This window comes from Gossypium hirsutum, chromosome D05 (assembly GCF_007990345.1).
Source record: "Gossypium hirsutum isolate 1008001.06 chromosome D05, Gossypium_hirsutum_v2.1, whole genome shotgun sequence".
In the NCBI taxonomy this organism is placed as follows: domain Eukaryota; kingdom Viridiplantae; phylum Streptophyta; class Magnoliopsida; order Malvales; family Malvaceae; genus Gossypium; species Gossypium hirsutum.
In genome coordinates, this window is record NC_053441.1 from 17,425,284 (window position 1) to 17,450,205 (window position 24,922).

The 24,922-nt window shown below is 33.9% G+C and overlaps 4 protein-coding genes across 5 annotated transcripts; all 4 read right to left on the reverse strand.

Annotated features, from left to right (window-relative positions):
* Nucleotides 1–831: 831 nt before the first annotated feature.
* LOC107905435 (zinc-finger homeodomain protein 5) lies at nt 832–2,968 on the reverse strand. 2 transcript variants are annotated; one of them, XM_016832092.2, is made up of 2 exons: nt 2,408–2,968; nt 832–2,282 (listed from the first exon to the last, which is right to left on the reverse strand). In XM_016832092.2, exon 2 carries the CDS (start codon nt 1,995–1,997, stop codon nt 1,098–1,100), a length of 900 nt encoding a protein of 299 aa, XP_016687581.1. In that variant the 5' UTR covers nt 1,998–2,282; nt 2,408–2,968; the 3' UTR covers nt 832–1,097. The 2 variants fall into 2 exon arrangements, with proteins under 2 accessions (XP_016687581.1, XP_016687582.1); XM_016832093.2 differs by having other exon boundaries at nt 2,404–2,879.
* Nucleotides 2,969–11,016: 8,048 nt separating this feature from the next.
* On the reverse strand, nt 11,017–13,716 carry LOC107905431 (long-chain-fatty-acid--AMP ligase FadD32). Its single transcript, XM_016832089.2, has one exon. It carries the CDS (start codon nt 13,173–13,175, stop codon nt 11,256–11,258), a length of 1,920 nt encoding a protein of 639 aa, XP_016687578.1. The 5' UTR covers nt 13,176–13,716; the 3' UTR covers nt 11,017–11,255.
* A 138-nt stretch (nt 13,717–13,854) lies between these two features.
* On the reverse strand, nt 13,855–17,755 carry LOC107905434 (DNA-3-methyladenine glycosylase). The gene is made up of 2 exons (XM_016832091.2): nt 16,270–17,755; nt 13,855–14,153 (listed from the first exon to the last, which is right to left on the reverse strand). Exons 1-2 carry the CDS (start codon nt 17,433–17,435, stop codon nt 14,132–14,134), a joined length of 1,188 nt encoding a protein of 395 aa, XP_016687580.1. The 5' UTR covers nt 17,436–17,755; the 3' UTR covers nt 13,855–14,131.
* A 1,163-nt stretch (nt 17,756–18,918) lies between these two features.
* LOC107905432 (3-ketoacyl-CoA synthase 4) lies at nt 18,919–21,151 on the reverse strand. Its single transcript, XM_016832090.2, has one exon. It carries the CDS (start codon nt 20,746–20,748, stop codon nt 19,201–19,203), a length of 1,548 nt encoding a protein of 515 aa, XP_016687579.1. The 5' UTR covers nt 20,749–21,151; the 3' UTR covers nt 18,919–19,200.
* Nucleotides 21,152–24,922: the final 3,771 nt, after the last annotated feature.

Genomic DNA, 24,922 nt, shown 5'->3' on the forward strand with positions numbered 1-24,922 from the left:
ATTATTAGATGTGGATGAAGTAATTTTTTCCACTCTTCCTGTGTCATCATGTTCAGGGAACTCAAAAGCACACAAAAGCCTGTAAAATCATCATTTGCTTACCAATTCGGAAGAGCGCTTTTTCCTGCAGGTGCTCATGAATACAAACAAATAGACTCTGAATGGAAACGCGGGGCGCATGCATTGGCTAATTATGGGGTTTAAGCTGAGGGCCTAATTACTTGAGAGGGTATCAGAATTTGGCTAATGTAACTATCGATTTAAAATTCTAACAGTCTGAATTATGTAAAAGTATCGAAATAAAACCAGATAGTGGAAACGGTAGGAACAAATTGTTTTTATTCTTGGTTTGCTGTTTAAACATGCAACCAAAGTTTTGTGTCACAATCTCAGAGAGCGTACGTATTGTCCAATTCCACAGCAGTCTTTTTTGTTTTGGGGTGGAATTGGTATGCATTTTTCCTGTTGAGAGTTAAGAGCCATGAGATAGTTCCAAAGTATCCAAATACGAATACCAAAGAGATTGTTGTTATATAATCTGGCAGGCTCATGTCAAACACAATAGATCAAAAGGTACGTTGAAATTGGACCCCAACAAAAGGGTCAAATCTTTGAGCAAGCCATGACCCTACTAAAGGGTTTTTTTTTCTTTCTTTCTTTTTGGTTGGACTTAAGGCCAGATTCAACTTCTGGGAAGAAAAAGGGCCAGATTTAACTAGCAAGAACTTAAATCCAGTTGACCCGATGGAACAGTAGCACAACAACAGCTTGCATGCAATGAAATTCACCATTTCAATCATAGCATTAAATACGAAGAACGAAAAACCATCATTTCCCCATTTCAAATTTCCTTGTTTTCAGAAATAATGAGAAAGAAACTAGCATAATTTAAAGAGAAAACAATTAATACAAGAGATAAGTGCTCAATGCAAAGATATAACCGTGGTTTACAGTGAAGAATCATACAAAACCATTCAAGCTCAAGGCCAGCTCCCTCCTCACACTAACAAGTTGTCTCATTAATCCAGGCTGCCTCTTGTATATACATGTCTCACATGTCATTCTACTCGTTTAGCAACCATGAAAATTAACAACTCTTACTCCGGTGGCGGCTTCTTCACGTTCTTGTTATTATGCATCCAAACCTTGAATACCTGCCTTTTCACCCCATACTCAGCACAAAACTTCTGTACTTCCTCCTCGTCTTGTTTATTGATCCTCCAACCCACTTTCTCGGCTAACTCCAACATCTTATCCTTCTGCTCCTGCGTAAATTTTGTGCGGAACCTCTTCTTTGACAACACATAAGGCGGAGGCGGCGGCACTCCGTCGGCGTTAGATTGGAACACGTTAAGATCCTCGCTTGAAGACTCGTTCCCACCGCCACCGCCGCTTCCGAACGCCATGTTATTCATCGATGCAACTATTGCACTGGACGGACTTGTATGAATTGAATACTTATGATGAGGGTGCAGCATGGTTGGGGATGGCAACGGAGGAGGCAACTGAAGTGGGTTAAGTATCAAAGTTCTACTGGGATTAGCCCCGATTTGGGTCTCCCCATCAACCTCCTTGCGATGAAAGTTGCGATGACAGTCACAGGCAGCACATTTCAAGGCCTCGAGTGTTCCTTCTTCACCACTAGGCATGAACTCGCCGCAGCCATCGTACACATTCCCGCCGATGCTGGCGGCATGGTTCTTGAGACACTCTCGGTATCTGACGAAGCTGGACGGCTTTGCGTTTGAACCTACTGAAATGGGTGCAACAGCTGCAGCACCAGTGGCGGCAGCGACTCGATCCGGATGTGGGGATCTCCCTTGACCGAGTGATTGCTGCCTCTGGAGATGATGAACATGATCTAGGGTTTGAGTGCACGTGAGAACGGCCGTACCATTATGGTTCCCATCTTTTCTTCTCTCTACTCCAGGCGAGTGAAGACCAAAGGCTGAAGACCCTGGCGTTTTAATATCATGTTCTTGGCCTCTCACTTCCATAATTTAAGGAGTAGTTGGTTGAAAAACAAAAAAGAGAAGCAAACTTTTTTATGATATTTTATCCAAGCTAAACAAGCTCAAAGTTCAACTCATAATAGATTTGTTTTCCCGTGCTTTTGTGTGCAACTTGAAGCATTTCATAAAAGAGAAGATGCAAGTACGTAGCTTATCTAGGATATATGGTTGGTTTCCCTTATCTCTTCCTCCTCCTCCTCCTCAGATATTCATGTATTCAGCATTATGGTGCCAAAATCCCTCGACCCATACCCCAAATTTCAACGAGAGCTGAGATAAAAGAGAGAGATGAAAGAGATTTGTTACGGAAATAAAAATGGATATGATGAAAGAGCATTAACCCTCAAACAACAAACAAAGACATTAAAGTGAAATGGGACCAAAAACTCACAGACTTTTAAGAAAGAGATGAGGAAACGGCAGAGTCAGGCCACCGCTTTTACGCCTTTACCACACCATCTAAGCAGGGTGTAAACATCTGTAATTAGCAAGGGAGAAGCAAAGAGAAACGAGGGAAAGGAATTTGGGGTTGGGGGGTTGGAGTTTAGGGTTAAGGATACAGTGTTTGGGTTTGTGCTCCCAATAAGCCAACTACAGATATATATCCCAACAAGAGACAGGTTGGTTGCTTGCGGTGAGGCCGGGAAAAGATCAGAGTGATTCTTTAAATGAGGGAGATTTATGATGAGATTAAGGGGTTTTTCTTTTTTCTATGTACAAAACAACCGACAACGTCATGTTCATCCCTCTTCCACGCCCTGCCACATTTGGGTCCCACTCTTACCCTCCATTATTGCCTTCCCCCCTCCCTCCCTTCCCCTCTTTCCTAGTTCTTATCTTTAGCCCACTTGATTCCCCCCCTTCCCCTTCCCGAAATGACCAAGCAGATAGTTATAGTCTTATAGACTCGGCCCCTGATGCGACGTAGCTTTGCTTCTTCCATAATCTTCTCCCACTACCCAGCATAAACCTCAATTTTTCTTCATAAAAACTGCTTTCCATAAACTAATAACCACTCCATTACAGGCTAAAAAGATAGATTTTTTAACAGTAGCTGCAGATTCAAAGCAAAAATGAAAAAATAAAAAACTTTGGGGATGGTCCACAGTGGAGTTGTGGTCCTGTTGCTGAGTGAATGGGATCTGAGACATCAAAATTCAAACCCTAATGTGCGCATTTCTGTAACTCTCAGACTCTGGCAATAACCACGCTTGCCCCAAGCAATGTCTTTACCTTTCCGTGATGCAATCGATGGCTTCATTTGTCACTTGTCCACGTTGTATTGATTTCATGTTTTGTTTGGCTGCAGTACAGTTTCAACCAATGGCACCTCGAATTCAAAGAATCCTCACTCACCCAGGACGCTTATCACGTCAGCTCAGGATGAGACAATCAATACAAAATATCAAATTATGTTGTAGGTTTTTTTTACTATGTTTCGACTTTAATTTTTACTTATATATCTATCACGTATACAGATGTTTTAATAATGTTAACTTAGTTTATGTTGATATTCTTAAACCTGAAATTACTTATAAAAGATAAATTAAATGATACACATGTACGAATAATTTGATTTTAGGCAGTGTAACCTTCTTTTATTTATATAAAAAAAATATAGATGTAAGTTTGACTATAACATATAATTAATAATTAATAATTTATTAAAATAAAAAATAAATTAAAATATGAATAAAACAAAATTTAAATATGTAAATATCATATCAAAATAATGTTTGTTTGGTGTTTTATTGATGTAAAAAAAGAGTTCAAATCCAATCATATGCATGGATGAAGCCAAAAAATTTTTTTGAGGGGATCATAATTAAATTATATATTATTATAGTAAAAATATAATTTTATTGATAGCCTATGCCTTTATAATTTTTGAAAGATTAAGTCAATTTTTTATCATTTTGAGGACCAAATGCAATCTCATCGTTACTAATTTAAAATTTTTATAAATTATAAAAGGACTAGCCCCTTAGCTCCGCCACTGACCACATGTAAACTTTTTATTGGTCTTTTTTAAAAATAAAAAGACTACATTATCCTCAAATAATATAACTTATTTTAATTACATAAGAACATTTTCGTAATTTCTCTAACTGAGTTGGTGCCTAGTTGACTCGTGTCACCTAGGGGCATAAATGATAGTATAGATACTTTAAGTTGTTATTTTTAGTCAGTATTTTTTTAGTTTAAAATTTTCAATTATTACTTAAATAATACCATTAAATTCGTTGCGTTAAGTTCTATTGTTTTTTAAAATATATATTGTATACATATTACCAAATGTATAATGCAATGTTAACTTGTTGTTTTCACCAAATATTCATAAAAAATAAATAAATCATGATTGAGTCACGATAAGAATTTCAAAATTTAAAAAATACATAAACTAAAAATATCAAATTATAGAACATGAACCAAATTTAATACTTACACATAATATGGGACTAATAGTAGATTTTTACCGCATGAAATTAACTACTATATTTAGGTTGAAATTAAAATTTATCAAATTAGAATACAATACCTAAATCCATAACTTGACCAAATATATATTAATTTTATTATTTGAGATGATTTCGTATATGATTTTACACCATATCAATTTTCAACTTGTGTTTATTAAAAAATGGTTTTTAAATTTTGTTTGGACAAAATATCATTTTATTTATAAAAATAAAGAATTTGAAATTTCTATTCTACGAATCGATTTTAATATGAATTTTTATTTAATAAATTGTAGTAATTAGTGAATTTATATATTATTTTTAATCAAATAAGAATTGGATTAATAAAATTAATGGGATAAGTTTTAAAACTATACATGGATTTTGATCATAAATTTTGATCTTGTGCAATTTTATACGTAAAAATTTAATTTAATTCAATCTCCACAAATCATTAACATAATTATTGATATAACATTATTCTAATTCTTATTTTTTTACAAAAAAATGCTATACTTATCTAATATGAACATAAAGCGATGTATTATTTCTTTAAATGTATATGGTTAATCAAAATTAAAGTTTTATATATACATTTGAACTATAATTAAAGTTTCATATTTATAATTACATCAAATCAAAATTTATGTATAAATTTACACATTGAATCATATATTTTGAAATTTATTTAATTTATATTTTAAATATTTAGAATTTATGTTTTTTTAGAGAAAAAGAAGCACTATGTTATTGTTTAATATTTTAATTATGATTTTAAGTTTATATATAGAATTTCTTACACCAATATAGAAAGCAAGGTAAAGCTCCTCTAGGGCTAAATAGCCGACGAACAAAATAATTTTTGCCTTTCATTGTGCCCAATCAATGATCTTTTAACATATCTATTTCCTTATTTTTCTCTTCTTATTGCCGTTAAAGTTAACATTTCTTTCACTAACGCCTTGTAGCATATTGCCATTAACACTTTCCTTTTTCTTGTAAAAAACGTCTGATTTTCTAGAAAATCAACATTCGCGTTTTCATTTCTCCTTTTACTTTGTAAATTCAAAGTACCTAACCTTAAAATTATATCCCTCCTTTAGATTTATTTTATCAGATTTTTATTGCAAATAATTTAAAGTTGTTAGGATTTGAGAACTAATAGCCTAAGTGGTCGATAGGATCTGGACCCTCGACCTGGAAGAAGAATGTCCGCCTACAGGCACAGTTAGCTAAGGACCTCGTGGGAATGCAAGATGTGCGCAAAGATAGCTCGCACGGGAAGCCCGCGGGAGGGAGCTCGTGTAAGCCTCATAGGAATGAGGTCGCAAGAGGATAGCTCGTGTAAGCCTCACAGGGGTAAGGTCGTGAACCATGTCCGCGAAGAGGACCCTCGCTCGTGACTGGCAGGTGTGAGGTCTGTTGGGAGAGTCAACCCTAGGGTCAGAAAGGACCGTGTGCTCCGCAGGCAAGCGTCCAAAAAGCTGAAGGAGGCCTAGAGAATGTCAGCACCAGGGACAGAAAATGTCAGTACCCTCGACCCAAAGGCAGAGACAAAACAGTGGGCCCTATTGTGAACTGTAATAGTAGCAGTAGGAATGTGTATAAATACCCCATGTATTTCTCATAATACAACACGAAAAAATATTACTTAACAAAACTTTAAAAAAAAATACTCAGTTCGTTTTTTATAGCCAATGTAATTTTCTTTCTTTTACTTTGGATATTGTACTGAAATTTTGAAAATTAATGTTGCTAACTCTTATTTGATGAGAAGTATAAATGATGTGTTTGTTATTTTGGTGATTAAATTTATTTCTCTATTTTTTTGAAGTTCAAAATATCATTAAAATTGCTTTGGATTTGATTGTGATATTGCTGTCAATTGGTGCATTCATCCTTGTCTAGCATAGGGTGTCATTGAGAATTTCGTTAGTAGCTTCATTAGGAAGGATTATCCGGGTTTCAGATATCCGGCACTGCTAATAATCTCACCAAACTAGGGGCCAATAGAAAATGTGACTTCTTGAAATACTTTACTCAACCTTTTTTACTTCAGTCCTCGACCTTTGCTACTCAGGTATGCTCTTATTTTAGCATATTATTGTTTTTTTCATAAGCACTCGATTATGTTATGCTTTTGATTTTGTACTGAGTTTTGTCGAATTAATAAATTTTATATTTTTACCAATAAAAAAGTGCTTTGGATCTAATTTTTTCTATCTCCTTGGTGTTTTAAAATGCCTGCTCGTTTATGTTACAAAAAGGTTAACCTAACGGCAATATGCTTTTTTTAACGAGGAAAGAAACATGTTTAAAGATGATTGGTGGGATACAACAAAAGGCACAATAAAGGGCCACAGCCTATGTTGCTAGCGGCACGTACAATGTTCAAACTGTTCATATGAGTAAATTAGATTTACTTAACTCACTAAAAGTGGTCGAATTCTTAGAACATTCTAAAATGTCCATCTATAGAAAGTCAAGGGTCAATAAACATGGCAATAATTTATAATTTATTAGATTAATTTAAATACTAAGAGATAGAGATTTTAAAAAAAATTAAAATTCTTTTGTATGATTTATCTTTTTATTCTTAGTCAATAATGTGATTTATCTATACTATAAGTTTGAAGTAAAGATCTTCCGGTCACATTTGCATTCTTCATCATTCATTCATTAAATACACATAAAGTATTTATTCTAGCTCTCTTAAGTATTTTATTTTTCTTACCTTTTTCGCAATTAATCATTTCAATAATCAAATACATTGAGAGCATTTACGATGCGAGTCTCAAGGCCTAATTTCAAGGTCATGGACATGATGAGTTTAGTTTCTTTCAAGGCTGAATTGCAAAATCTAAATCCAAGCAATTGAAGTCAAAACTCAACTTCTTGGTTCAAGACTTTATCACGAAGAAATTTTGAGAAAAAAAGTTGAAAATCTAAGAGAATAGACTTTGGAGTTCAATACGGAGCGAGGATGAGTTAGAAGGGATCAATTTTGTGTGTGGACTTAAAATCTCAGTTCATGATAACAAGCCCATGTAGAAGATGTTAACAAACTTAGGCATTACACTTCAAAAACCCTAATCAAGCCCACACGCCTAGCCATGTTATAAGCAATTGACTTGCAGTGCATTTTTGAAAGGGATCTAAGTTTGGGTCAATATGTCTTCTTGTCGAACAAAAATTTGTCTCTTAGCTTCACAATGAACTTTGAATCACTTAATTTCAAGTTCATAAACTTAAGTTATAATCGTTTTAGTGAAGATTGTGCAAGTAGGATTTTTGAACGAAATTATTACGGAAATTACGAGTTTCAGATTTTTATTCAAGTTTAAATCATATTGGGTTCGAGTTTTAGGATTATTTTTATTATATATGAGTCCAATATTGTATTTATTAAGTTTTATTATTTTTATTATTTCGAATTTTGGATAATTTCTAAGTATTTCAAGTTACTTAAGTGTTCTGTATAATGAAAAAAGTTTAGTTTAAAACTACTTATTGTTTGGATAATAGGTTGAAGCCAATAAAATTTTAATTATGATAAAATATATTAATTTAAGGAAATATCCCGGTTTGAATCATTTTCATCGAAACAACTTAGTATGTAATACATTTTTTTTAGTTTCTAAAATTTTAACCCGATTTTCTACCTTGATACTCAAAATTTTAATTATGGTACAACTTTAATAGCTTCCAATAATTAAAATAAACCAATCATAGAAATACTAATAATAATATTCAAAGTAAGTCATACATGTACCTACAATAATAATGCTAAGAATATCAATATAAAATAAAATCATATATAATAAATGATTAAAACAAATAACCAGATGAATTGAATAAATAAAAACTGAAATCAAAAGCTTAGTGGCATAGGCCGCAAATTATAAAGGACTAAAATGTAATTACCCCATCCTATAAAAACTATGTCGGACGGTTGGTTTTTAAATTCATTTATTTCATTTGTTTTTCTAAAACAACCCCAAACTTCTTCTTCCAACGTCACCATCAATTATATATATAAAAAAAGAACATATATTTTTCGGTCGGCAAGAGATTGTAGATCACAAAAAGTTTCTTTTTTTTTTATTTTTTTGAAATTCGATTTCGTATTCCTAAACTATTTTGAGCTGTTCAATTTGATTCTTATTTTACAGTATTGTTTGTCTAATATGTATGGACACTCGTTTTAGATCTATCAATTTCACCCATTTTTCGAGTTTCTTCACGTTCATCATCAATCTCACTATTTTCTTATTCAACCCAACATCAAGTTATTTGATCGTTTGAACCCATACACCTAACTATAACATTTAATTCACAACTTTGAAATAATGTAACTCTTAAGTGAACTTGAACTCATGGTCCCAAGTTATGACTCCACCAAATTGACCGGGCATGTAATTAGAAACACTTTTAATCAAACATATTAAATTTAAATATAGGTGTTGTGAAATTTATACTACTGAGATTGAAAATGTGGTATTTAATATTTTAATATTTTATTCAAAAACCCCTACTATGAATCCCATGGTTTGAGTGTGATCTCTTTTATCTTTGACGATATATTAATGCTACCCTCCGACTTTTCTATTCCCAACTTAGAGCAACTGCCTCGGGCTTCCCTTTTCTTCTCATTCAAAAAATTACAAAAAGAAGAAGAAAAGAAAAGCTAAATGGTAAGAAACCTACAGATTGTGATGAAAATTATTGTTAGCAATCACCTATTTATAACCCTGAATAAAGACACGGTAGTTAAAGATTTTAAAAATTCTGGTTATGTAATTAAAATTTAATTATTAAATATAATAATTTGGATAATTATTAAGTAAATATTTTTATAATAAAATGGATAATGTATAAAAAAATTAATGTAAAATTTACTTATATTTTAATATTACTTAAGTTATCCAAATTATATAATTAAATTTTTAAAATTTTCATATTAAAATTAAATTAAAAATTTTAAAATATGATGTTATTGATAATGTATAAATAAATATTTAATTTAAATCAAATGGATAACTATCTAATTAATTTTCTTTTTTAATTAAAGATTTATCTAAATTTTAAATTCTGATTATCTAATTAAAATTTAAATATTAAATATAATAATTATCCACATTATTATATTTAATTTTAATATTTATTAAATAAATATTTTTACAATCAAATGGATAATACATGAAAATTTTGAAATGTAAATTTTACTTACATTATCCAAATTATATCCAATTTTGATAATTATTATTTTTTTAAAATTTTAAGTTAAAATCAAAATTTGAAATAGATAATATATAAATAAAATGGATATTTGTCTAATTAGTTTTCTTATTTAATTAAATATTTAATTTTAAATAAATTTAAACGGTTTATTTTTAGATAAAAAATAAATAAGCTGCAAATTAAATAAAAATTTAATTCAAAAAATGGAAAATATATAATTGCACGCAATTATAGTGCAATAAATCATCTTCCACTTCTTTAATTAAAGAAATTCTCAATATCTCTTTAATCACAATCTTTTTAATATATGCAATGTTGACATTATAACCACATTCCAATTGGAGCTTAAACATTCATTTACCATCTTCACACATTGCAAAACTTTCAATCCCATGGAGTTGAAATACAATATCCCAACCTTCCACCCTTTCCTTTATTCAAACTCCTACTCTTTCCCTTCATTCCTACCCAACCTTTCTTCCTCTCCCTCTTTAAAATACACACAGAAACACTTCTAATCTTATTTATACCAAACACAGGACATTAAACATAAAAATATAAACTTATTCATTACTTCTCGCTTTCTCATCAGCTGAATTCTTCTTTCTTATCTCTCTTTACCATCTCACACGCACGAGGCAAGTGGGTTAGGAAGGCGTCCATTGCCTATTTCATTCATCCCGGAAATTATAAACAAACTTCTTCTATTCATGATAATCCAAAGATCATTAATATATTTAGCTAAACTAATGGTGATCCAAAGGATGATGTTTATCCTTCCATTGATCATAACACTAATTCATTTAATCCAAGGGCTTTCCAAAATATATAGTCAAATTCCCTTTTAAGTCCTCCCATCATTCAGGTAGAGTAATGGGATTATATCCCTCATGCATCTCTTCAATTCCAATTTCCCATCTCCAGCCCAAATTAACACTGTTGAGAATGTCCGAAAACTTACTATTTGAACTCTGAAATAATTTCATCTTCGACACCGGAAATTCTTATCCAAATTATTTTTAATACTTTCAGAAACCAAAAATTTTAAGTTAGGATGCTGAATGAATGTTACGGCAAATAGGAGATTGAAAACTAGTTATTTTCTAAATATTTTTAATGATATTTAACAAATATTATTTTAATAATTCCATTTTATGTTCTTATATAAATATTTTTGTCATTAAAAACATTATAAACTCCCAATAAACTATCCAAACCAAACATCATTCGTAATTCAATAGTTTACTTGGGTATGATAAAAAGATTTTCAGGTTTTGTTAGTTAAAATGCAGAGACAAAAAGCATAAATAGTAAGTAATATATTATGAAACTCAGTCATGCAACGAGCCATATAGTTGGCTTGCAACCACATACAAATTAACCACTGTCGATTCTCTAGTTCTCAACCCTTGGTCGATAATCACAAAGAAAAAGATGCAAAAGGGAGTTTAAGAACTACGCTTTTACACTAATTTGGCCTTTGGGGGCACGACACCAGTAAAACACAACATTCTTTTCTTATATAGATTCTTAATGCACTTACTTACAATCGAGCCAACCATGGAGCACTTGAGAGTGAATAAACAACCTCTTCTTTCTCTTCGGCTATCACTGCTCTTCCTTCTTCCCCTTCTCCGTAGCTTCCTCTTCCATTACTTGACCGCAAGAATCCGCCATTGTTATCAAACTTGAGTTCCATTAAAGCATTCATTTTACCTCCTAGAAAATACTGCTTAGCCGCCCACCTTTGAATTTTACCCGAAGTTGTTTTCGGGACACTTCCGCTTTTTACAAGAACTACCATCCCTACATCAACTTTTTCGTTTTCGAAAACATTTTCTCTGATTCTTTCACATATATTCCCCAAAATCTTATTATCTTTTTCACTCCTCTGCATTTCTGCAACAAGAACGATCATTCTTGAAACATCAAACGCAGCGAGACAACCCCCTCTTATGAACTGTGGGCAACTATTGTAAGCTGCTGTCTCTATGTAATGAGGGTGTATGTCCTGACCATTTGGGAGCTTAATCACCTCTGCGCAACGACCTGTTACGAAGAGAAATCTTTCTTCCCCTTTAACAATCCCTTTATCCCCGGTCCGGACGAAACACCGACTGACCTTGTTACTAAGCCTACCTTTGAATATGTCTTGAGTTAAGAAAGGATGGCCTAAGTAACCTGAGGCGTTGCTTGGAGACGAAACCCAAATCTCGCCTTCGATTCCATCATCAACAGGTTCGTGTGTGTGCTCGTTCACTACAATGATGTCCATGTCCTCTTCTTCTTCTTCACTGGCAAGTCTCGCAATAGGTAAGAGCTTGTTGTGGGAAGGGAAAACGGGGAAACAGGAGTTTCCAGAGTTGTCATCGTTTCTCCATGCTGTGGAAACGAAAGTGCAATTCTCTGCTAAGCCATACGAGGGGGAGATGGACGACGGGTTTAATCCAAAAGGCTTGAACACATGAAGAAATTCTTCAACTGATGCCTTGTAAATGGGCTCATTAATGATAATGAGGTTTCTCAAACTCCATAGATTGATAGGTGAGCTTCCTGTTTCGACTCCACCACGCTTCACGACTAGTGGCAAGGTGAATGATGGAACTGGAGTACAAGTGGCCTTAAACTGTGTAATGAGCTCGATCCATAGTCTAGGCCGGTTGACAAAAGCTGCAGGTGACGTTAGCACGCATGTTGCACCAGATACAATGGTCAATAACAGAAACATTAGGCCACAATCATGGTACTGAGGCAACCAAGAGACGATTACATTATTTGGATGTAAGTCATAAGCTTTCCTTGCTGTTCTAACATTGTGAGCTGCTGATCCGGCTGTCACAAGCACTGGCTTTGGGATCCCTGTTGCACCTGAGGTGTATTGAATCAAGTAAGTTTCATCAGGTTTGCAACCGTCATAAGACATAGAATCCAGTCTTGAATCTGCATTTTTATGTTTGACATCTTCAGTAGGAACCCACTTCAGGTTTTGTAACATCTGGGCAAGCTTCTTGTCTTTGGAGCGCAAAGAGAGATATTGCTGAACTTTTGTGATATAATCATGGTGAGCAATGGCAGCTTTAGGCTTTGTCTGGGAGAGAGCTCTGAGCAGGTGGTGATGGTTTTGTTTGGAAAAAGAAGGGTCAGGTGGGAATATGGGCACGCTCAAAAGGCCGGCTCTTTGACACCCAAAAATAATCTCAACCAGCTCTAGCCCAGGCGTGCATAAAATGATTACAGTGTCGCCTCTTTGTAATGAGTGCAGCAGCTGGATAGAAATGGACTGCACTGAATCATTGAGCTGAGCATAGGTAAGTGTTGAGCCATTGCTTACATTGGTCGTGCCATCTTCGGACCAAATGAAAGCTGGCTTGGACCTAAAGGCTGACAGGCTAGCCCAAATGGGAAGGTATTGGTCAACAACTGGTTGGTCGGGGAAAATAGGGTCGTAGTTCTCATAATTCATATTTCTTGGTCTTGTGCTTTTTGATGTTTTATCTACCTGTTAATCCACTTTTATAGCGAGGAACGCCCGGTCAACGCTGGGGGATAAGGTGCGTATGTCGTCACCATTGATTGAAGACAACATACGGTAAAACAGAGCACAACAAAATATTCGTGAGAATATCCCAGTATGATTCTGGAATGATTTACCCGTAAATAGATAACAATGTCAACTTCTTATGTTTGTACATAATTGTCCCCGTTACATCCCAGACGGCTTTTGCTAGATTATTAGATGCTGTCCCAGCTTCTCTCGAAGCGGATTAACAATAGAATATTAGGTGAATATAACAAATTAAATGTTGGATCTTACCACAAACCTCTGTAAACAGTTTGCGGGAATTCCAAGGGCTTAATGCCAATAATGATCTGGAATATGCGGCAAATAGATGATTAAGTCTAGGTATCTTTTGGTTAGTTCATGTCTTCAAATCAAATGGCATGATAACGAAACCCTGTTTTGTTACTGGTAATCCTGTTACATTAATCTTTGCATTTTAGCTACTAAAACCATTCTCCATCTAGATTTTCAACATTTCCGGTTTATATCACCAGGAACCCAGTATTCCCTTGCGGTTCTCAATTAATTCGGAGTGGGTCCTGATTAATTAACATGCGGCCAGATATTAGACAACTCAAGAGACACAAAGCCACTCCAGCAGTGAATTGCAATCGATTAATGTCTTATATGAGATAGCTGACAGCTAAAATATGAAGACCAAAGAACCGGGCAGTGTGTTTATTCAATCTCAAAGCAGATTTAGGAGACCATAGTTAAAAAGACTTTACTCTTAAGGCTTATAATTTTTTAATGGCTTTCAGAACAATAATTTTCACGCAAACATTTTTCCTTTCAAGTGCCTGCCTTTCAGATCCATGGATTGTGACAAATGCCAAACATTCCATCTCCAATGACAATCATTGCCCCCAGGCACAGGCCCTGATCATATAACAGACAGAATAATCATTACATAAACATTATACATAAATTTTAGAACCAAGCAAGCAAGAAATAAAGAAGAAAAAGATAGCTTCAAGGGTGCATGGATCATATAACCTCATGATGATTTTGTACTTTACCATGTAAATCTATAGCATAAGTTAGTAGATTGGGATTCTAAGTGGAGCCAATTATGCATTACTATCCCTATTGATATCTTAATATCAATTTGATAGTTTAGATCTATGTCGAAGATTACTTCTTTACCTAGGATACACAGGGTAATCTAACTGAACTTTGAACAGAGGACAACAACCATTCTTTTGAAAATTATAGAAACTTTACGGCACTTGGAGAACAATATTAAAGAAACAAGGGAAAAATAATAAAGGATATCTCCTTAGGCTAATTTTTATTCAGGCTTTTTTCCTTAAACTAGTGAAAGAGATGCAACTCCATAACAAACTAAGAATATAACTAAACTGGTCATAGAAAAAAAAAAAGAATATAACTAAAGAACAGATGCTGCTGAAGCATAGACAATCAATCAGCAGTAAGATTGTCTAAACTTTGCATAAAACTTCATTAAATAGAATGGGAATCCAAACCTCAAAATTTGTTACCGTTGCCTTTGTGGACAAGACAGGTCAAAGGCACCAAACATGGAAAGACAAACTATTCCAATTTATAGAGGTTAAGACTCTCTTCCTTACGAATCTGAGATTAGAAGCTCCCTTCGACCAGTTTCAAGGTTAGGAGCTCCCTTCGACAAGTTCCATGTATTATTCATAAATTATTCATGTGACAGAAACCACAACAAGGGAAAGGCTTCATCAAATTAAAGCGGACTTTCCCCTGAATCGCCAGGTAACTAGATTCATAATCCATGACCATAACAAGAGTCTACCACAATTCCCAGCAATGTAGCATAAGAATTTAGGCACATAAAACTTATAAGGCTGAAAAGCATATAATGATGGACAGGTTCTATTTGCTATTTATCTCCAATTCAAACCTTGACTTGCACCATTATCAAGCTAGATATGACATATAATCATAAAACAGTGATCTGTTTGAACATGGTGTCACACCTCACGAGTATCCACAACAGTCCCAAACTCCATTCCCAGAAAAAGTGTCCCCAAAGTTTATGCAGCTTGCAATGTTACACTTTCGGGCAACCTAATATCTATTTCTACTTCTGTTTAACTCTAACTGCAGTGATGACCAAACATTAATTCATTGTCTTCTTTCAAATGCAAAACATGAACAAGTTATCATTAAGGTGTTTTCATGCCAACATAAACATAGATCTAAACATGCTCTCCCAAATCCATATTACTATTCTGTAATTACTATCAAGATTTGATATTTTTAATAGATAATATATATAATAACACTAAAGAGCCAAGGTCAAAGATAAAGAGATAAACTGGATTCCCATTGCATGTAAATTGAAAGAATATAGAAATGAAAACATAAAATTGAATTTGCTTTACTGGTATAAAATTCTACAAAATGTTAGTTAAAGTATACCCTTAGCACCTCTATTTAGTAATTTTCGATAAAAATCATATCCTTTAACAAAGTGTTCTATAAATTCATATAGCATTTCAGAGCACTTTTCGGAGTTGACGCAAATCCTGCCAGATGCCTTAAGTTAGGAGGAGGCCAGTTCCCCTTTCTAGATTTGTTTTCCCCCAGATAATGATAACAAATTGCAGGGTATAGATAATATCCACGCATGTAAATATTTAATCCTAACAGGAGATTTGTATTCTAAGACTTCCATAACTTTCTTAAGAGCTGAAGACAACAAAGTAATAAATTTCAAGTCTAACAAACAGCACTTGAAATACATATAAAAAATAGCTCCTGGTTACTATCAATCCTACATAGAAAATATAATTGTTGAAATGAATCTTCTAATAGGCACAAAAAGGTAAAACGGGGCAAGGTCATAGAAAATGTCAAATGTCTCTTAATAGGCATCAACAAGCTACTATAAGGCGAGGAAAAAACAATCCATTTTTTTTTAAGATGGCAACTAATACTAGTAACAGCAAAACATGCAACAAAGGACACATTTTTCTTTTCTCTAAGAAAGAGATCATACCCAAGGTTGAGAATGCTATTAATGGGGTCCATAAGCTGGGGCTGTTGCTGATGTTGTTGCGGCTCCTCTTGTTGCTGCAGCGGTGGAAGACTAGCACCAGCAGCAACCGCGGCAGCACTCGAAGGCGCTCCTTTGGCCTCCACATACCTCCAAAGATACCAGGAAGCAACCGACCTGTATGGCCTCCATTTCTCACACAATTGATCCATCTGCGACGGCCTTGGCAACTCCTCCAAATTGTAGAGCAATTGAACCCCTTTTCGAACCCCGAGATCATTAATTGGCAAAACATCGGGTCTATGAAGCGAAAAAATCATGAACATATGAACCGACCAAGAACCGATCCCATTGACCATCGTAAGCATGGTGAAAAGTGATTTGTCATCCATATTTACAATCGCCGAGTCCGATAATATCCCCGTCTGGTATTTTCTTGCGAGATCATGAAGGTAACTCGCTTTTCGTCCCGAGACACCAATTTGTCGCAGCTGTTGAGAGGTTAAAGAAAGAACAGTTTCAGGAACAACCCCGTTTTCGCCTCCGCAGAGAGAGATGAAGCGGGTGTAGATGGAGGTTCCGGCTTTGAAAGCGAGCTGTTGGTAGAGAATGCTCCGAGTGAGCGCGAGGAAAGGGGCATGGAAAGTGTCGAAGGTTGGAGGTGGATGGAGGTCGATTAAGGAAGCGAGGAGGGGATCGGCGTCGCGAAGGTGGTGGATGGCGTTTTCGACCTCGCCCTCGCAAGAGAGGGACCGAGAAATGATTCGTGGAGCCACCACCGCTAGGGCTCGATGTTGACTGAGTTTTGTTTTGGAAGTTCTGCCGACGGTTTTACGCTGTTCGGTCAGGGATGTGGAGGAGGAGGTCGTTGCTTGTTGGGAGGCATTGGGGTCGAAGCTCAGGTCAGGGGAGAGTTTCCGGATTTTTCTAGGGCGGGAAGGGATTTTCGAAGGAGGAGACGAGGTTGGGAGAGGAACATTGACTAGCTCCGTCGGACCACATGCTACAATGGCGGTACAGGCGGTGGTAACGGTGGAAAAAGGGGCCGTGGAGGAATTACTCGGGTCTCCAGATTGGGTTTGAACTTGGGCTTGAGTCGTAGTAGAGGAGTCATTCGGTGGCTGAGATTGAACCTGCGGCTGAGGCTGCGACGGGGTTTGTTCGCCCATGTGAAATCGATCAAAATCTGAGATATAATTTAAAAACCTTTGGAGAATGAAAGCGGCGTTGGCGTTGGCGTTGGCGTTGGCGTTGACGTTGACGTTGACGATGACGATGGGCGGCGGGGTTAAGGGGAGGAGTAGTGGAAGGAAAATAGATGAGCGAGTGGAGCTGTTATGAGAGCAAGTCCAATGACTCCAAACATAGATTAGTGGAGGAGTGACTGACCCCTTTTTTTATTATTTAATCCTTAAAATTGTCAATCTAATTCTGAACTGTGTTCTTAATTTTGTATCTCAGTTCAGTTGCCGAACAAGTGTTGTCTCCCGAGAAGGTAAAGTTTTATCGCTTATTCATATTCCACTCCCATTTACAGCGCGTGCATATCAACTTTACACCAAAGGGTTGCTCACATCAAAGCCGGCCTAGGACTAGCCCTAGTTACGTAACGTACCACCTATTGCGCAGGTTTTAGCCCATCAACGTTTACTTCAGTCCACAGCCGGAAATTATTTAAGGAAAAATAGAGTTCCATATTCCTTTTTCTTCTGAAATTATACTTGTGCTATTACTGCTTTCAACCTTCGTTGTTAAAATGCAACATCAAACATTGATATTGTGTTATACTAGGACTTTGACTGTCCAACTGGCCCTTTGTTTACAATGACCGGACAGCCAGACAAGGTTGATAGTGTTAACAAAAAGCAAAAACCTGAATATCAAATTATGAAATCTCAAATAACCAACGTGGACACCATAATTGAAGCAATGTTTTGTTTTGGCTTCCTGACGAACTCGACCTCCCTTCACCCTCATGATTCAACGGTTGCAATTTTCCTTTGGCTTAAAAGAAGCCAAGCCAGCTCCTGCAATTTGCATTTTGTCACAGATCTCAGTAGATGCACAATTTTTTTATGTTATTTTCTTCTTCTGGCATGGAAAAAGGCACACGCTCTAGCGAGCACCCTTTGTTGCTGGCTTGTATTTCTACAAGGCTTAATTTCGTCGTCAAATAAATATCTGTATTGTCTTTACTTATTTTAGTGAGATTAACTCATTCATACGAAAGTGCTTTGCCTTGAACAAAAACGAAACAAACACTACAACCTTTCTTTCTCCCTCGTCTTCCATTCACAACCCATAAATGACTGGTCTTTACCATGTGTTGGGACAATATTATTATTGCAGGTCAGATAAAATAAGTTCATCTAAATCAGTTACCTTAGGAATAAATGTATTGACCGAAATAGAAACAGCAGGAAAGCAAGGACCACTAATCTTAGATCATGCTATACCTACTTTCCACGTTTAGCCGCAGCTGAAATGTATGTCATTTATGAACGTACATGATAATTTTATGTCAGACATAAGTGTTTGGCATGAATACTTTTAAGAGAAATTGATAACAAAAAATTGAGAAATGAAGAATCTAAATAGCATCTAATGCAATGATGCCATAATGATGAAAATTTTCAAAAAAAAAAAAACTACTAGTCTCAAACAGGTCAATTACTAGTACATGGAGAATTATAGTACAAAATGAGCAAGTCTCACACGATGGTACTCCAGATATGCATGCAAACGCAAGTAAATGAAAGAAAAAAGATTAAACACACACACACACACACACACGCACATTTGACAACATGCCGAGAATAAGAATGACACACTACAGTACACATCAAGAACTATAGATAAACCAAGGCACAGCGGTTCTGCCTACCAATGAAATCCTCTATTAGAATGTAGAATCTAACTCAAAATATTGCTCAGCTAGGTGGTTATTTTCACAGGATACCTATCAATGCAATCTTCCCAAGGACCATTGCTAGATGACTTAACATTCCGAAGAGCTTCCCAAACTGCACTATTACATTTGAAGCCACTCCCAAATGCGATTTGCCAAACACGGTTTCGCTTCCGCATCCTACCCTTGGCCTCAATGTAGGCCAATTCATACCATATGGAACTTGAAGAAGTATTTCCAAAACGATGGAGTGTCATTCTAGAAGCCTCCACGTGTATTGGTAGCAGCTGCAGGTTTTTCTCCAGCTCATCAATCACAGCTCTCCCCCCAGCATGTATACAGAAATGATCAAATGCTAACTTGAAATCTGGAATATAAGGCTTAATACCGGCATTGAACAATTTCTTCACCACCAAGGTTGTGAAAAACAAAAGCTGCTCGCTGATTGGTAGCACGAGAGGACCCAAAGTAGTGATATTGGTCTTCAGTGCACCTCCGGCAATGGCCATCAAATCTTTAGACAGTGAAACACCTGTCTTCCCTGCATCGTCCTGTTCCTGATACACACACCTAAATGCCTTATCATCTGCTCCTCGATGTGTTCGAACCACATGAATAAGCTTATACTTAGCCCGCCTCCTATCCTTAGACTTATTCGAAAGCAAAACAGCGGAACCCCCGACGCGAAACAAACAATTGGGGATCAACATGGACTTCTTGTTACCAAAATACCAGTTCTGAGTGATGTTCTCAGTACTCACAACAACAGCATACGTATTCCTATGTACCTGCAACATATCCTTAGCAAGATCTACGGCGATCACCCCAGCACTACAGCCCATCCCACCTAAATTAAAACTCCTAATATTTCCCCTTAGCTTGTACTTGTTCACAATCATGGCAGACAATGAAGGTGTTGGATTAAACAAACTACAATTCACAACAAGAATACCAATATCTTTGGGTTTGACATTTGTGTTATGGAAAAGAATATCCAGTGCGCCAAACATAACCTCCTCAGCTTCTTCCCTCGCCGCCGCCATGGAGGGCGTTGGAGGGATGTTATGCATAGCTTTAGGCACATAAGTCTCTTCCCCGAGCCCCGAGCGCTCCAAAATCTTGCGCTGGAACTCCAGAGACGATTCATCAAAATCACCGGTCAACTTAGAGTGCTCCATGAAACGACCATAGGGAGCCTTAAGATGGTCGGGAGCACGGTAGCAAGAATAGTCAACAAGGTAAACGGGTCTGGGTCGAGTCATGATGTAGACTGTTAACCCAAAGACTAAGATAGCAGAACAAATGATTATGCTAGCCAGGTTGTACTGGAGGTGAACCCATAACTGGCGTAAATCATCGAGATTCATTTGAGAAGCTTCGATTGAGATCACCGCGATGAGAGGAATAAAACACAGGGTCAAAAGATTGGAAATTAAATAGTGATAGCCTAGTTTTACGTACTTGAGATTAACGCTTTGAAGGAAATCCGGGAGCCTTCGGGATTGATGGATCTGAACGCCGACTGAGCCGCTTCCCGAGCCACCGTTCGTGGTGGCTACGCCCCCTTGGTTCATGGTGCCGACCTGGTCTGTTAACAGTAATGAGCCCAAGGGTCTGGTCAGATTTTGACGGTTGGGATAAAAAGATCGTTAATTTTCTCAGACCAGTATGTGTTTTCGGGACCAGCAAAATCTAAGAGTTAGATTTACAGCAGGTCCTTGCCCAAAGGCATCAACTTTGTTCCGGAAATATGGAAGCTCCAAAGAAGGGTAAAAACAAAGGGCAAAGATGGAATATAATCTCAAGTTTTAACCCCCCCCAAGAGAAAAATCTCTTTTCCCTGGATTGGACGTGGTTTAGACGTACTTTCCTTATTTGTTACTATTTGTTTAGACCTTACCTTTCAGCTTTTCTAATAGGTATTTGCTTCCCTTTTTTTCACTTTTTTTTTCGGCAAACATACACCTCGTGAATTTCCGCGGCTTTAAATCTGTTCTTCAATACTTATATCGAAATGCCAGCTATGAAAACTGAGTCAGCCGGTCGTTAAATTGCAATAATACAAAATTGCCAACCTGCATGGGAAAAAGGTACGCTAATGGGATCATCGGGGGCCAGCTGGGAAGCCCCACTGTCTGTGGCTGAGCCGGTGGCTGGTGGCTCGATGAAAATTTTTTATTTAAATTTTTTATAATTTATAAAAATTTAAATTAATAATGATAAAATTATTCTTTATTATAAAAATCTGATTTTAGTTTAATCTTTTAAAATTTATAAAGATATACACTATTAAAATAATAAAACTATATTTTTACTATCATAAAAATATACAATCTAATTCTAGCCCAACAAAATTTATCCCTCCACCACTAGCCAAAGATATAAGGCGTCAAGCTTTACAACAAAACTGGTCCACGTCGACTCGTGATGTTTCTACTATTTTTATCTAGATTCCAGTTGTGTCTCATTTATTAGAAGACTCATTTTTAGGTATTACAAACTTAATGTTTAGATTATCTTGAGTTTACAATTCTTTTAAATATTTTTTAAAAATTATTTTTAATAAAATAAGCATAACATAAATTATATTTATTACAAAATATTATAGATATGTTTTTATTTGATAATCGGAATTCATTTTTAAATATAATAATCATGCTTAATTAAAACTTAATTTGAAATTATATATTAAATATAGGGTTAATATTTGGCACACTAGTAGTATACTCTTTTTATTTCACAAGCAACCTTAAAAAATTAATATGTCTCTTTTTTTTAATATTTATTATTTTAATATTTTACTATGTCTCTATAAGACATTTGTCAACCCCTTGACACTACTTGTGGTGTCTAAAAACTCCACTAGCAACAAGGGCGAAGCAAGAAAATATTTTTAGGGGGGCCAAAATTAAATTATTAGTAAAAATGTAATTTTTAAAAAATTAAATCAAAATTTTATCTTTTAGGGGTTAAAGTGTAATTTTACTTTTACTAATTTTAAATGGCTAAAATAGAAATTTTTTTCATTTTAGGAGGGCAAAGTCCCTACCAACCCTCCCTAGATTCGCCCATAGGGCACCAAATATTACTTCTTAAATATATATTAAATATATATATATATAAGAGTAAATAGTTGCATATTAGAACTAAAGAAAAAAATCAAACTAAACAACTTTTAAACAAATACTCATTTCTACATTTTTAAAATAGTTATATTGTATACTATAAAACATTTATGACTAAATATGTATAAATTAAAATATATTTATTATTAGAATATTGAGAAAAAATTCAAATAATATTAAGAATAATATTTAAAATTATCATTAATTTTAAATTTTATTATTAAAATAAATTGTACTATTAAAATTTTATTAAAATAATAAATTAATTTTTTATATTAATAATTTATTATATGATTAAATATAAATATTTATGTTTAATATTATTAAAAATTATAATACTTGAGATCAATATTTTAATATTTGTAAAGATTAAAATTTAAAAAATAGAATAATATTTAGCTTTATTCAAGTTAATTCTTATGTTAAAAATCAATTTACTTGTAGAAAAGTTTTTTCTTCAAAGAATAACTTACACCCTTGAAAAAAAAAGTATGTCAATTTAAAAAAAAAGTATTTTCCATTATCTACGAGTCATATTTTAATATAAAAAAAACAGACAAAAAATGTAAAAAAGTAATTTTTAATAACCATAAACCAAACACAATCTTAAATTTAAAATATAATCAAACTCAGAATTAGCATTTATTCTACAAAATACACCAACTTGTGAGTTATGCTTTGAATTCAAATGCGTTACCACTAACAATTCAGCGAGCTATGTCTCGTCATGACAATTTGTTTGTTGTTGAATTTCGATTAAATTTATTTAAATCTCACCAATTGGTGGTCAAAGTCATTCCTCTTATGCTGATGAAAGCAAGTCGGTTCATCAAATGCTGGTGGCGTGGAAAATGGTCAAAGGTTATCAATAAATTAATTTATATTTTTATCCAATTTTGTAAAAAATTGAATTTAAATATGCAAAATTTTTATATAAATAAAATTAAAATTATAAATATTTTTTTAATTAATTATTTGAAAAGATAAATTAAATTCAAATAATAGATATGCAGGATATTCATCTTCATTTTTTCTGAATCAATAATGAATAATAATTTTAAATTTTAAATATAAGCACCACAAAAATCTAATCATTTCATCCATAAAATGTGATATAATCAATTTAAAAACTTAAATCTAAAATTTAATTTAATGAATTCCATGGTTTAAAGCTAATTAATTATAATAACACATTTAATTTGATAGATGAATTTTAATTTTGTGTAATTATATACTTGAAACTTGAATTGTATTTTATATGTATACATGAAACTTTGATTTTAAATTCAACCGTATTCATTTAAAAAAATAAATACATATATTTATTTTTTATATTGAATTAATATAATTATTTGTGTATGTAATATATCAACATAAAATTGTGTTAATTCAATAATGTTGTCGATAATTTGTGAAAATTAAACCAAATCAAAATTTCATATATAAAATTACACAAAATTAAAACTCATATATAATATTAACATTACATATTGAATTAAAATAACATTTCATATACAATTTTAATATTTATCCTTTCTTAAATTATATCTCAACTTTTATATAAATGTCACGATAATTTATTTAAAATATTTGTGTTGTTTAACATCTTCGTGTTCATGATTTGTTTTTCTTTCACATTCAAAGTATTACAAATTTATGTAGTTGTTTGTTTTATATAAAATTTTATTTGTTTGATTTCACTGTTTATATCCTTTTTCGTGTTTTAATTATTTTGTTATTTTTCTTTTCATGTTTTAATTATTTTGTTTTATTATTCTCTTCTTTGATTAAAAAATTATTATTCTTTTATAGTTCAACTCATCTCATATATTTGTAGTTTATTATAATAATTTGATTTTAATTTCAATTTTATAAACTTAAAATATAAAAATAATTTTAAGTACCAAAAATTATTAAATTTTTTTATACAATGCCTAAAACTACTTATAACCCTTTCACAGTTCTTAAATAAGAGGATAATGTACTTCAAGGCACTCAAACTCACCTCTTCTTACACTAGCAACAATGTCGATACTAACTAAGTTAAGAATTAAATAAATTTTTATAGTATTCTAATTCAGAGACATGTATTTAATTAAAAAACTTAATTTTTTAAACCATGTATCTAAAGACAATGGGTATTATCCATATTTGACCGGTTAAAGGTAAAAAAAGTTAAAATATATTTTTTATATAATATTACAGTGAGGGGTCGAGTACAAGGATTTGAATTTATGTCAAATAAATGTCTTACAAAAGTTTTAATCATTTCTCCATACAAGTGAAAATATTAAAATATAAATTTGTTGTTGTTGTTGTTGTTGTTGTTTTAAGTTGACTTAAATTTGACCCCCCGAATTTGGCACATTCTCACAAATTGATACTTATGATTTTCTTTTTCAAGTTGGTACTCGAATTTTCATTCTGTATAGGGTATTAGTATTTTTTTTTCTAACGGTGTTAAATCTGATACACGTGATAATTTTAGATAATGAGACGTGGCAATATTGACAATATTAACATCATAATTCGATTTTTTAAAGAGAAATTAAAAAAATAAAAGTATACATAATTTTTTTAAATCATAAAAAACTAAAAATATATTAGAAAGTTTTTAAAAACT